The sequence below is a fragment of the Chlamydotis macqueenii genome, chromosome 1 (genome assembly GCF_036417535.1).
Source record: "Chlamydotis macqueenii isolate bChlMac1 chromosome 1, bChlMac1.mat, whole genome shotgun sequence".
Lineage (NCBI taxonomy): Eukaryota > Metazoa > Chordata > Aves > Otidiformes > Otididae > Chlamydotis > Chlamydotis macqueenii.
This window is the reverse complement of record NC_141556.1, coordinates 73,842,261-73,857,571: the sequence shown is the minus strand read 5'-3', so window position 1 is coordinate 73,857,571 and position 15,311 is coordinate 73,842,261. Positions and strand designations below refer to the sequence as shown.

The 15,311-nt window shown below is 38.9% G+C and overlaps 1 protein-coding gene across 11 annotated transcripts in view; it reads right to left on the bottom strand.

Annotated features, from left to right (window-relative positions):
• SOX5 (SRY-box transcription factor 5) overlaps nucleotides 1-15,311 on the bottom strand; it is a 649,375-nt gene that overhangs the window by 31,150 nt on the left and 602,914 nt on the right. For 8 of the 11 annotated variants that reach the window (XM_086756526.1, XM_086756522.1, XM_086756506.1 and 5 more), the window contains 2 exons: nucleotides 5,870-6,047; nucleotides 820-992 (listed from right to left, as the gene is read on the bottom strand). In XM_086756526.1, the coding sequence (XP_086612652.1) occupies nucleotides 820-992; nucleotides 5,870-6,047 (351 nt within the window). The remainder of the gene's footprint in view (nucleotides 1-819; nucleotides 993-5,869; nucleotides 6,048-15,311) is intronic. The other 3 variants (XM_086756491.1, XM_086756499.1, XM_086756547.1) reach the window with 1 other exon arrangement.

Sequence of the window (15,311 nt, the reverse complement as noted above, 5' to 3'; positions counted from 1 at the left end):
GGTCTATTTATCCTCTGTAAGCCAGGGTAGTGCATGGAAAGACATCAGGTATTTCCAGAGAAAAGCAGCAAATCACCACCTCTTTGACATATGCAACAGTTACAGTAGATACAAATTTTTCTAGAGAATATTAACTTTGTCAATATTTTGTTACAGCACAACTTCAGAGGACAGTCCAAAAGCAGAAGGTGGTAAGGCCCATCCATTCTGCTGCCTCAAAGTTTCACTGCAAATATTTGGTGTAGTGTTGTCAATTCTCTGTTTTTTCAGTTTTATTAAGTCATCTAATGTGACATGACAGTGCTACATCGCAATGGTCACGAAATATCATATATGACAACCTCACAAGGCTAAATACCCAGAAGCTGAGCCTGAGTATCAGCAAAGCTTATGTTCCTAAAGAAGCTTGAATATTTTCAAATCCAGCTCATCTCACAAACACATGTAAGCATTTCTATAAAGCAAGATTTCCACTTAGACCCAGAGATTTGCAAGATCACCTTCTTGTAACACACATTGACAGGCTGAAACAGAGAATTAGTAGCTTCCAAAGTTCTCGTAAGGGCTTTAACTATCTCTGCCTCCTTCCTACTCTCCCCCAAGGTTCTCCGGGTCTCTCTTCCATGTCATCTTTTGGCTGTAGTTTTCATTTCACTTTTCAAAGAAAGAAACAACTATTCTGTTTACAAATAGGGAAGAAGAAAATAGAGCAAGAAAAAGGAGGAAAAGAAAAAAAAAAATGGAGGAAGAACCTACATATCTGTAGAGAGAGCCAAATGCAATCTCTGACCCTTTGCAATGGGAGTCTCAGAAACCCACCTTTTCTGTCCTGCAGTTATTGAGACCCAGGCTATTCACAACGGCCACCTTCCCATCCAGCACCTGCTGTTCCCTCCGAAGTTGCTCCTTCATCTGTCGGGCCTCCTGGATTGCCTTGGTAACAGCATCGTGGTCATTTAAATAACCTGACGACGTGATAGAAGAAAGGATATCTTAAAAAAAGAAAGTCACAAGAAAACACCTTAGCTTTCATCGATGAAATGCACCAGCAGTTTATCATTAATAATGAGAAAGAGTTAAAAGGTAATGCCCAGAAACTCATCTGTGCTTTGTAATTCTGTTATTGTTATGATAGAGCCACCAGGATAGAAAGCATGAGAAACCTCAGTGCCAAAGTCATCGCCCTGATATTTGATCCCATTAGTTTCAATATTTCTCTGATGCTGCAGAGGTTAGCCCTGTGGTTTGTATGCAGCAGGATGTAACCGGATAAGAGTTAGGGGAAGCTTTGATCACACCAGCAATCCCAAACTCTTAAAAATAGACCATTTCATTCTTCTCCTTCTTAAAACTTGTGAATACATTAAAATAAACCACAGGTGGCGGTGGTTTGCTATACATATGAAATGCATAATGGCTGGGAAGAGAAACCTCATCCACTGAATGCTCCCCATCACCACCTGTCATTCAGAAACGTATAAGAAACCACAGCTACACGGACCTATATTCCCACTCCTATTCATGCTGCTAATAGTAGGTCAAATGTCCACTGTTTTGCTGCAAATTCACAGCCTAGGGCTTAGCCTTAGTAGTCACTGAATTATTTCCTTTTAAAATGCTACAAGCATCACCGGCACAGCTAATACTATTTAATTTTAAATGTGACACTTTGTCATTTTTTTTTCCTTTAGCGTACTGTAGATTATACTTATTATGATCTGCATGTGATTTGTAGGATAGAATACTGATGGGAGACTCCGAGCCCCAGTCTATTTTTCAAACATTAAAGGAGAGGCTAATATCTATCAACCTCCCTCCCCCTCTCCACATCCCCACACGCGCGCGCACGCACACACTTCTTTCTGTCTTTTAACTAGGGCATAAAAACGGCATAAAATGAATCTGTAATATGAAATTGCCCAGAAAAGGGACTTCTGTTTGTGACATGAGGCTAAATCTAACCAGATCCATTGGTGAATTGTGACAGATGGAGGGACTGTGAGACAGAAGGCAGGCACTAATCACACACAAAATGACCGGCTTGCCTCAACATGTTCCATGGATTCCAGCAAACTTTACACCCTAATCCATTTTTAGAACAAAAAACATCTGGGCCATAAATCCTCTAATCTGCCAAAACACGCTATTAAATCCCATGATTTGTTGAAAAACACTAAGATTAAAGAAAGGAAATATAAAATGGCTAACTGCCGTGTTAGGAAAGTGTTATTAATACTCTTTCTTTGTCTCAATTATGAATGTTCTGTTCCTAAAGAGCCTTGTCTAATCATGTCAGATTACACATCCTTGTTGTATTGCTAGACTCTTCTATCTGATCCGCTGATTGCCAAAAAACGTAGGACATTGTCTTGCTGCTTAAAATATTTCAGGGGAAGAAGCTGATGTCAGATTAGTTCAGTGCTGTGCTGCTGTCAGGATTTTAGTTTGGTTCGGGTTTTTACTGTTGGTTTTTTTTTAGACTGCACACAGAATGGGACTGGTATTCCCATCCTTAGTGCACAAAAACTAGACAGAAAAGTTTCAGTGTGGTTTGACTGTTGTTACTTGTACTAACAGTTAGCTTTTGCCTAAATACTCAGGAATCCTGAGTTTTACATGACATAACGTGATCCACACTGCTTTTATCAAGTAACCAACTCCAATAATTCCCAGCCAATGGAATTCCACTAATTCCAGCTTTTCCAGCAAAAGAAAGGATATAACCTGCATTAGCTACCAGCTGATTTTTTTTTTAACCTCCATTTTATCAACTTGCTCGGTTTCTTCCCCACTTTGCATCTGTTACTGATCAAGCTTGTATGCAGTCAGAATAAATTAAAAAGGAAGCAAACAAACAAACAAACAGTAGTATTACTGCTGGTTCAGCTCTTGATTAGGCTCGGAATAATACCTTCAATCTGTAATACAGCTGAATTTCCCTAGGAACTGGAATTCATGCCCTTCTCCAGAATATTTGGCTTTTCCTGAATACTGCTATCTTTGAGACAGTTTGGCACATGACAGTGAATAAAAGCAAGCACTCCTTATGTTTTTCAGTAGCTGCCAAGATGCTGGTGTGCAGAGAAATGATTAATATAGAAGCGAGTTGAATGTAAATTATTGTTGTTTAGGGTAGGTGGTGAATTATTGACAGAGAGGGGAACTGCATTACATAAAATGCACTTAGTTACAAGGATTGCCAAACTAGCACAGAGATGTTGGAGATAACAGCAAAGGGCAGGGAGAAGTTGTTTCTGTTTTTAGTACATGGACATATGCCTGTTCCCAAAAAGAAATGCTTGGATTTAAAGTCATACATGAAGCCACGACATTTGTGACTGCTCAGTCTGTAGCATAATTTATACGCTGTAAGGATAGCTCTCAAAAAGGACTACATATCTGTATGCCCAAATGCAGCTATACTAGTCATCACAGGAAGCTCTACGTTTATGTCCTCCAAATAGAACTGAACAATACATGAGCGTTTCTCCACGCCAAGGAAACCAAATAACATGAAGAATTGCTTTCAGAGAACAGTTTTAACTTGAGTTAGCAGCAGTGAAAAGTCACAGCTGAACTGCATTCCGGCAGGGTGGGCTACGCACACCTAGGACAGACAACTTGTGCCTTGCGTTGACGGCTCCAGTCATTCAAATGGTGGAAGTAACTGTCTGGCAAACGACTGCATGTCTCCCAGTGACTTTTGGTAAAGGGATTAATCTCTCAAGATAAAAACATGATCCAGTTTCTCTAACATTTTTAGGGTCTTTAGTCCCTTTTCCAAAAAAAGCTAACAAAATTTTTTAGCTCCTACTGGAGGGTGACTTGAAATTGCATGCTCACTTTTTAAAGATCACCAAATGGTTTCAACATGGGAATGAGTTTTACTTGCCATAAGTACTTGCCCGATCCATAGCTGGATCTGACCTAGCAGTTTGCAGGAAAAGACTCTGTAGAGTGTTCACAAGCCTTTTGTTCTTCTAGTCTTCCTTCAAGGGATGGACCTTTGTTAGAAGTAGGCTATGTCCAGCTCCTGCACCACAGCTGAAGACTGCTTATCTTTATATATAGAGTATGCACAGTGATACTGCACAGCAACCTCAAAAAGTCACTTTCTATATTTGTAGCTGAGAGATATACACCAGTGAACTCTGTGTCATTGACAATAACTTAAGCATGTTATCTTTTGCTCCACAGTTTTCCATGGTTTATTAATGGTATAACACATTAATTCTTCTTACAAGAGTGACCTTTAAAGCTTCATTCATCCTCACAGCTTTTATCCAACTACATTATCACTCATTACAGGTACAGCATTTCAAGACTTGCATTTTGTTAAAAGAAGTAAATTGCTGGGGTCTCAAACCTATGAAAAATATCAGATATGTAGGGAAAGAAGACTGGAGAGGAGAGAACAAGAAATATCCTGCCACTGAGATGCAGGTCAGATGCTTAACTCCACATCTAAATGTGATGCTCACTGTACTGAGAACAAAAAATGTAATGTGAAAAAAATGAAATTCAATGCATTGTACATGGAGAGCAGTGGGGCCATGCAAATTAAAGATTACATACATTACTACCTACTACAGTTAAACAGTGTAGGGTTAATAATAATACATGCACTAAAAATTAACAATGTGATTTCCACAAAATATTTACGTAATTGTAACATGCCATATCAAATAAAATTATTTTATTTTCTAAATGGCATAAAAGCATATTCTCTGTCTGATATACGTAACTCTCATCAACACTAGCAATAATCATGCATGCACAGTGGGAGGGTAATACTGTGGGAGCTACATCTGTTCTGATCTGTGGACGTAACTATGGGTTTTCCTGTTGTCTATGTAGGTAGAATATGGACTACGGAGAGCTTGGGAGAGAGCCATAGAAACACAAAAACTTTTTACTACATAGCACTGAGATATCACACAAACAGCTTCTGATAGGTTTGACCTATGGTTTCTTTCGTTTGTGCCACCTCTGAAAGCGATCAGCAGGAGATGTTCTAGTAGCAACAAGAAAACATTAGCAAAGGTACCACAATCTACCTCACTTAGTTCCCCACACAGAGCCCGATTCACATCTTGAAATCTTAATTCAGGTTATATTCAATCACTTTATGGAATAAAATGTTTCTGTTAAAACGAAGAAGAATGGAGTGTGTACACATTTTACTTACACAGACAAAGAACAATCCCTTTAACACATCAGACTTGTAAAATCACCAGTAGGATTGTTATTATTTAGATGGTCTTTAGGCAAAGAGGTAATTTTGACAGGAGGAAGAATTAACACTATTTTCTGGAACACTGTTAAAAACAGCCAGTCAAGACTTTTTGCAAGATACAACATCAAATTTGGGTTTTTTTGAATAATTCTGGTGATTGTGCTGCTTATTAGACCAAGGTAAAATAATGCTCCATGCAGCTTTTCAGTGGACTAAGGATTAAACCTGTAATTTTACAAAGACATATTTGCATGTGTAGACTTCTAACTTAAAAGGCTTTTTTTCCAAAAAGTTTATTCATCACTTCTAGATCATAGTAAAATATCACGTGTCCGTAATGCCCACCATTAGACAGGTTGCTGTCTTTAATGTAACCCAATAAACAAATAGCATTTATTAACTGTTATTGATAAAGCAGTATCTGAAATAACACAGGCTTTTGTTTTCTGACTCTGTGAAAGTTCAGATATGCCTCCTGAAATCGTAAGTCCCTGGGAGTTTCTTCACTGACAGCAACAAATGTCGTATTATGGTCAACCCATGACTGCTCATACACCACTGTCTGGCAATTGGCTGATAAATGCCCACTTTCCAATAACACCTACGAGGAGGGAGAAATGAAACTGAGCTTACCTATTGTGTTAGCTCTGGCTGAAGGACTAGCTAGTGTTGCTGGCACGGAGGATTTTAGTGAACTGGCCCCACTATTTATTCTCAGAGTTGGCATATGAGGAGAGGTGGGTGATGTGGGAGACTTGCCATCAGATGTCTTGGGTTTGGCTGAAAGGTTCAGAGGCTGGGCTACTTCATCCTACAACAAGCAGAAGAGAAAAGAACGTTATCGAAAAAACTGCTCTTGGCACAACACTGTCCAAGCAAAGACAGTTGTTTTCAGCTCATGCGAACTTCTAAACCAGAAAGGTTGCATGATATATATTAAGATCAAGTGTGATACCATCTTGTCATTCCAGTTTGGAACGAGATGACTGATAAACTGGAAAATTAGCATGACATGATCAGAGAACACTCTCCATTTGCACTTTGTATGCAAGAACTGTCTCTGAAGAACTTATTCACACCAACAAAATATATCCTTCTATGATGAAAATGAAAAGCACCTTTACAGTTATATTTTATTGTTAATGTATTTTAAACTTGACATGGATGAATTAAATAAAAACTGAAGAGCATTTTCACTTAAAATTCAACCACTGCCTCCCAAACTGGGCAAACATGTTTGAGTGAATGGTTTTTCAGTTGTAATTTTTAAAAAAAAAAAAACTTGTGCTTTCCTCTGAACTTCCCATGCCTAGAATTGGAAGTACAAAAATACAGGAAATAAATACTTGTCTTCTACCACAACAAGACAGCAGGAAGAACTTGCTCTTTCTTTCCACAAAATTTGAAACAATACCTGGATAACTCTGCATAAACCCCCAGATTTTTTCATATTCTGCAGAGCTGGACTTCAAGATTTCAGTAATTATTATCATGCAAAAATAGAAAAATTTGGTGACATTTTTTGCAGGGCAACTGGAATTATTCCTAAACCTATCTTGATTACACAGAGTTAACAGACAGTGCTATAAACCACAGTAAAATTCTAAGTCACGTATTTTTGTCCGACCAAAGTAAAACACAATAAAGAAAAAAAAAACAGGGAAAGAAAAAAAAGCTTTTCAGCAAAGGGGATATTTTAGAAGTGATTTTAACTGACTTTTAAATAACCAGAACTAATGGATATGGTATTAGATCCAACTACCACGTATTAGCTTAGCTTTCCTCTGACACTGTGACTTAGGAAAGCCATCCTTTAGCTACTGGAAGTGTTACATCACACAACTAGGTTTCAGCTCTAGGGACTAAAGAAGCTGATTCCGATCTCCCGAAGTTGTAAGTACTTTCAATGTCATGGAATTATTCCTGACTTACAGCAATGCAAAATTGTCTAGAATTAGACTCATAGTGTTTGACTGTTTTACTGTTACCACTAAGGAATCTGTAACTACTATTGTAAAATACTGATTTTTTTCTACAGAGGGTGGTGTGCTGCAGTAAAGAAGGAATTTTACAGTTGCCTATTGCTTGTGGAAGTACGGTATAGATGTATGTCTCCAAACACAGGACAATTCTGCAAAGCACTGTCATATAACTTTTCCATAACCTTGAAGAAGCAACCTCTGAGCAAAGCACTTCTGTTATATTTCATTATATCTACACTTTCGTAACAGTCATAATTAAATATGTATTAAAGCTTAGCAGACAAGTGTATCAGAGGCATCACGTAAAGTGGTATTTAAGCCATCCTGGATGCAACTTGTTAAAAAAAAATAACAGGGGAAAAAAAAAACAAAACAGTGCATAAAATTGACTTAGGAGCCTATACTCTGTATCCTCAGAAGCCACTTAGGCACCTAAAAGGCAGCGTTCTGTTGATCTTCTGGGAGTCTCAAGCCTTGGGGTTAAAAATGTCACCCAGTCAACCAGTATTTGACATTTTAAGAAGGTATTAGTTATTTTACAGAAATATAAATCCATCTATATTAGAATAGATTAAGCTACTAGCCAAACGGAAGGAGACTTGCTTCCAGCAATTTAAATGAAAAAAAAATTCCACAGCAGTGGCAAGTATGAAGTTGTAAAATCAGCACTGGGACAGTTGTATAAAAGTGTAAGTACAAACAAGCCAACAAATCAACCAAACACAGTGACCCCGTGCCAGACAAGGATCCCTGAAGAGCAAAGTCATCTGTTTGGAAGACAGTATCAGAAGCAAGGCAAATCTGCCCACAGACTTGCTTCGGTTCAATCCAAGAGGGGTTAATTTCCATGTATATTCAATTATTGACCTCTGTTGTTAAGTCTCACCAAAAGGGACCGATTAGCTTCAGGTATGGTAGTAAAAGCTGCAGTGTGCTCTCCAGCCACTGGAAATCTGACCAAGAGCAGCACTTCAGTTCACATGGAGGAGCAACCAGTACCTGACGGGAATGGCTCTCACTGGCTGCAAAGAGCTTGGCTTCCAACCTGCATTATCGTGCTGCAAGGTTTTTTTCAGTCTCATCCTTTTGACTCAATCCCTCTGCTATCACGTTCTTATTCCCTTCTCTTTTCGCACTCCGTCTCCCTTTCCTCAATTCTTCTGTTCCCTTTTTTTAGCCTGGTGTGAAGGCAAGGTCTTGTGCAAGTCCACTATAGAACAGTGGTTTTGGTCTTACTTAATGCAAGTTAGAAATAGGGGAGGTGTTTTTTTTCCATTGTTGGCACCCAGCAATGAAGCTGTCTGCGCTGTAACTATTCTTGGTAGTAAGAATGCTCTTCTTCATTCAAGTCAGCACAGCCTTCTCTGGAGCCAAGAAATATAAGGCCTTGTGGAAATAATAGAAGTCGACAGTTCCAGAGCTGATAAATGTCATTCCAAATTGCCCCTTCATTCACTTTCATTGTGTGTTCAGGCTAATGGTAAATTAATCGGAGGTCACAGAAGCTTGGTTCTCATAAAGGAGGATAAGTAAACAATTTTCAGCTATTATATGTATTTACAAAATGATATTACTTCACTGTTTGGTCTTCATAACATTTCTACTTCTGTTATTTCAGAGAGCTTTCTCAAATCCTCACTGGAAGTCAAATACATTAAAAATCAGATAGAGAGTTTAGAAATCTCAGGCTGGATCATGAGTTGATAACAATTTAAGTAATTTCCTTTACCACGGTGGAATTACATTGATTTATTCCATTGGAGTCTAAAAAATACCTGGGAGACAGGTAATAATATACAATTGTGTTAAGTGTGAAGATGACTGTTAGGATTTTCACTCCTGTACTCAGTGAGCCATTTTACTCTTTTTCCTATCTGCAGACATAAATCCAAAATTCTCTGTCCTTTTCCAGTTTAAATCAAGAGCTGTACTGTCTTCATTATTGATTTGCACCTGCATAACCACAAGAAGAGTTAGGTGTTGGCCTACCTTTATTTTTAACTATAAAATCTCCCAGCTAACATTCTGCCACATTATAGATTAGCAAGCTTCACTCTCAGTTATATCAAGGCTGTGTGTAAGTGCAGCATGACAGCTAGGGCAAATAAGAATAATAAAAAGAAAAAAATACATGCAGCATGTTCACTCCAGGTAGATGGTATCTTTCAACAGCCAGGAGATTCGATTTTGTACAGTGGAATCACAGAATCTAGAACTACTCCCTGCACTTAGTTTTTATTAGAGAAAGCTCAGTATTGACTGATCCCTGCCTTTTTTTAACATGCAGTTATTCTAAGATGCCATTGATAAGGGTTTTTTTTTCAAGCCAGAATTTTTTAAAGTTAAACAAAGTCAAACATTTATTTATATATCAACCAAAATGATTAATGCTTAGACAGAGGATGTTAAGACCCAAAAGGCTTGTAATAATATAAACACAGATGTGATGAAAGTAAAATATGATCTTGATTAAAGGTTATGAAATGTTTCCTTTAAAGTAGCGCATTTGTCTAACAAAACAAAACATACACACAAAAAATAAATTAAGAGAATAAAGCATAAGCGAAAACACATGACGGAAGGCTAATAAAATGAAGTACCCACAGCAAGAGCAAAGCATTGGTAAAGAGATTCCCACCCCCGGTATCACAGCAGTGTCAGAACAGTCATTATTTTAGGGAGAGCTGGTTTTTTGCTTCCCAGGATTGGAAGACTGTCACCATCAAAACTTTGGAGCTTGGGGAACTTTAAGTCCTTGATTTGCTCTAGATTTTTTTCCCAGCTGTTCTCTAGACATACAAGGAAAGAAAGAAGAACCCTTCAGCTACACCAGAATTTGGGGGGGAAGAAAACATTCAAGAGCTGTATTTTGTAGCTTCACTCAACCTGGATTTGTATAACTTCAAGCTTTTGTATTTAAGCATCAGACACTGGAAATCTCCAAATATAAGTGCCTGACAAGCAACATTTAAACAGAAATATTGCTGGTAAGTTGAGTGTGAATCACACTGCTTTTATAAGGTTTGCACGGTCCTTTGAAAAGGTAAAATGCTAGGTAGAGACAAAGTGCTTATTAATATGAGAGGGAAAAATGAGAAAGAGAAAAAGAAAGGATTTGGTCACAATGATACAATAACATAGCGACAGAGTTTCAAAAACACCCAGGAATCCTGACTTGCTGTCACCAATGTTGAAAATAGTAGTCTGAAATGGTGTCTCTTCTCATCTTTCAATCCTGCTGTCTCTATTTACTTCCTCCTAAGAGAACAGGTTAATTTATCTCTATGGAGAATGGATATGGAAAAAGAAGGGAATAAAGTCTGATTTTGAGAATCTCTCTAAGCTGTTTATTAAAAATGGCACTATTTCAACACCAAGAGCTGAATAAAAGACTGATAGCTCAGATCAAGGAACCAGTCTCAGAGAAAGAAAAAAAGGGTGGTGGTGGTGGGGAAGAACCCAGATGATTCATTTGGATTTCATAATCTCACTTATTTTCACATGTTTTAAAGACTAGTATACTATTAAAATACACTTACTGAACTGTTGTACTATCATTTAAATCCAAGTGTTGTATCCCACCGTGGCACACACTGAAAGCCCAGGTTGCACGGTTTATTACAAAATCATTAACTACTCTGCATATCATCTGACCAGCAATACAAATGTGCTTAAATGACCTGGCATAAGCACAGCCTAGCATGCTCTACTAAAGAAGCTTTTCATGACCTCTGGGAACACATTCGCCACATCTTGCTGCTTATTTAAATGACCTTGACAGTACAAATTACAGCCAAATGAGTTAGAAATAAGAAGCTGGAGAAGGGGTTTCTAAAATAACGCCTCTGCCACCTCACCAGAAACAAAACCTCATTTCCCTACCGTGGTTCTGTTTCATGGAGATCTTAATTTCAACAGAAATGCAAAATGTGGAGCACTTACTGGCATGTCTGGGGCAGAAGACAATGATGCTACTGTTGCCCACTGAACAATGTAGCCAGTCAGTGGCTTATCCATTCAGTCTCTTGCTCATCCAGAAATGTCTAATCAAAACATATCAGAAACTGAGGTGCAACAGCATATATGCAAAGAAAACCCTTTGGCATCACTGTCCCTCAAGCCTACAATTGCCCACACACTCACACAAAGATACTGGCAGCTTCCTTCACATCCCCTCCCCTTCCTCTGAAGCCACTCATGGTGAAATTATCAGTAGTGATAATAAGAAGCCGAGAGGTAAAGGTAGTTGTGAAACATGTTGTATAAATGAATCACGCGGCTGATATTATCCTCACTGATGAAATAATTGTATTAAATTAAGCAGGGATGTTCACATGACAGGATGGGTGAATTAGATAATGCTCATCTGCAGCTGTACCTCCTCCTGCCACATTCTCAAGTTTTGATTAAGAATAATGTGTCCCTTCCTGCAAAGGTGGAAATTTCACTAAGTACATAGAAAAAGAGATGGAGACATATAAACAGGCATCTTGGTTATGATATGATAATAAACACAACAGAATTATCCTTTCAGGTTCAGAGAAGTCAGTTTATCCTACTCTTGCCCACGAGTTTCAGTGCCAAAGGCAGAAGGCACAACTAGACTCTTGTCAAAGGAAAAGAAAAGGCATCAAAGACAAGGCAGAGGGCAAATATTAGGAAGAACTGTCTTCTTTCTTTCTGATCCTGCAAAGTGCACAGACTCTTTTGTGATAGACAGCTGCAGAAACATCTCAGCCTGGGTTTCTATCTGTACCCAGAGCAGATTTTTTAATGGTGTTGCTTTGCTGAGTATCTTTACCTGAATGCATTGCTCTCAGAAGGCAGATACTTTCTGGACTCAGTGCACACTATGCAACCAAAGTTAGTACTTCAGTCTTTACCAATAATGCCCAAATACTCTTACTCATGGGACTCAAAACAAAGGGGGGAACTGAGCTGCCTTATATTTGTGACAAGTATTCTTTTTGTTCTCTCATCTGCTTCTTTTAGGGACTACTCAAGGAATAAATTGGTCTCAAATGCTGATTTATACACTGGGAGTATTCCTGCACAGTCTCCATTCCTGTTCATAGGGAAAAGTGATGGAGGAACAGACCAACTTAACCTGTTTTGTAGTACCAGGGACACACAAGATTTTTTCACAGTCCTTTTTTTACAATGCTCTTGGTGAAAATTGTCTGGGGACTTTATACTCTCAGAAAGATCCCTAACATCTTCCCCTTTTATTTTTTTTTTTACAGGAAGCCTAGCTGCCAGGAAAGAAGTCTGCAGTTACAAAGACTAATTTGCTGCCCTGGAAACCCCAAGCTTTGATTTTGTCTAGTCCACATGTTGTCACAGTAAAATAAAGAGAGCTGCTGAGTGGTTTTTCCTCTGTATTTAGCACTGTTGTTTCCCAAAGTTGTACGCAGGATTCACAAACAGATATAGGAAGAACAAAAGAGGAGCATGCAAAATGCCCTGTCTATATATACAGCAGGACCTAGGAGCTGGATGTCTTCCCCTCCTCCCTACAACCTTTTTATCCAATGCACAGCTCTTACTCTGTAGTATCGCTCTATTCTATGAGCCACAGAATACAGATGCTGAAATAACAGAGGACCAAATGCCAAACAAGTCTAGGATCATTTCTGTCCTCCAGCTAGCTCAGACATGGAAGAGTGTGGGCTATTTCAGCTGCAGGGTGGCCTAAAAGCAGTGTCTGGGGAGAGAGCTACATAACTCCTCAAAGTCTACATCCAACAACGACCTGGGGCAAAGGCCTTAATTTTTTGTAGCAACTGGTAAGAACTCTGCACAAAGAACCCTAAAAACAACTCTTTAAAACCCTTCAGGAAAGACAAGTGCTGCACTGGGACCCCTTTGGGGTCTCGTGGAGCTCAAGGTAGGCTGTTTGGCCAACAGAATACACCAGGGTATGCAGCTTAGCAAAATGAGCAGACTGGTATCTGTTTACCCAAAATTCATTCATTTAGTTTCTGACATCCTCAGAGAAGCATCATCCAAACCATACTTGCAGCTCCTGGCTGGCTTAGGACTGCCAAAAGGCCCACCATCCTTGTGAAGTCTCCTGGTAATCTTCACAAACAGCACCATGTGTTTGAGGAAAGCTGCTGGTACGCGATTTCTAGGCTATTTTTGCTTGATTATGGGTTTTCAGTCACATCAACCTCTAGGGAAACCTGACGACTTATGGATGCTTATCCCAATTCAGATCCAAACTTCAAACATTCATTTTCATCCATACATAAGTAACTGACTTACTCCTATTGTCTGTTATTCTGCTGTTTGGGCATTTGCTCTTCTGTTAGACTGAAATGAGCAGAAGTGAGAATTGCTCACCATACTGCTTAGGACCCAGTATATGGATTTTCAGTACAGCATGACACAAAATTGCAGGAACAAAGAGCTTTTAGCATTTGCTTGCACCTCATAATGACAAAGCTCCTTCTGACTCTGCATCTCTGAGTGAGTGAAAATTTAATGCAGTAGCCTCATTTACAAAAAAAAAAAAACCTTCAGCAAAGCTTGTTCTGAGCAAATCTTGCCAGGTTTGGCCTGAAATGAGAAGGATCCATGTTGAGTAAAGACACAACATGAGTCAGTGCAGATTGACTGGCCACTTGGGATTCTGCTAGTCCATACTTTGTGCCAAACTTGGGTCCTGTTGTTAGCTTTTTGCTTCTAATAACTATGGTTCAGCTGCATTTCTCATATCACTGCTGTACCTATTTATTTGGTATAATGCTATTAATGAAGCACTTCTCTAAGAAGGCTCAAGTCAGCTGCTAAGCAGAAAGACTGACTGAGGCACAGGTCAGCAGGGATTGACACAGATACTGCAAATCTTCAGAGGAAGACAACAACTGATTTTTCATGCTTTTAACCATGCAAATCACTTCACAAGAGGTAAAAATCATTAAGAGGATCACAAAATTGTGGGGGACAGGAGGGGAAAGGATTCTTCCTGGAAAGAATGCTTCTTCCAAACTGCCTCTGCTGAAATACATGGCAAGTAGTAAAGTGCAAGAGGGAAAAAAAAAAAAAAAAAAAATCAGTTCTCCAGTGCACCACAGGAATATGAATTAATTAAAGCTCATAATTACTTTGACAGTTTTTGCCTTATTTTACAAATGGGAAGAATAAGGCACAAAGTGGCTAAATGATTTGCCTGATCTCACACAGTGAGTAAACAGCTGAGTCATAAGGAAGAGCAGAGCAACTGCCACTCTTATTCAGACCAATGTTGTGGGTTTTTTTTTTTTTTTTTGATACTGTACCGAACCTCCCAAAATGACCATGAATGTTTCAAGAAAATGCAGATAGTTGACAGTCTGATCTGCGGCATGTATTCCCAAACGAGTGCTGGGTAGAAACTGGAGTGGTCCATGCCCTGAAGCATGACACCTTGTAGCTTGGGTCTTGGGTAGATTTTTTTTTTCCAAATCCTTGCTACATAATTCTGTCCCGATAAAACCCAGAAATCTAACCATATGGTGTTGTGTCCTTAATAATGCACTCTTCCACTCATAACAAGGCTGTTTAAAAAATGGAAATAGATGTTAAGACTGGATTTTGTTTGCCGCCTAAATTGAACTTGCAGTCACCACCTTCCAACAAATAATCCCCAGTAAATGTTAAGCAGAATGAACAGCAATGAAAACAACAAAACCTGAAAGGACGGGGAAGGACTTGGAAGGAAATAAAACAAGGACCTGCAAAGCCAAACAGCATTACAAACTGGTACATTTTAAATGAACAACAAGAAAACAGAAGCCACACTGATCAAAGCCTCCCACCTCCTCTCTGTGGTGGATGACACCTTCGCTGGGAGCACACCACCACCTCTAACCCCACACCTGCAAAAGGAATTAATTTCAAAAAGAATACAGACCAAAGCGTACCATATCAAAACAAATTAGCAACAGACTCCTCCTCCTGCTGTGGTCCAGCAGGAGAAGCAAAGATGCTGCACAGATTCTAAGATTCAGGTGGGAAAAAAAAGGACAAAACAAAACAAAAAAAACCCAGTTGTTAAAAACTTTAGAAGAAACATGTCAAAAGAGCTTGAAAGAAAAGAGATTTCAAAC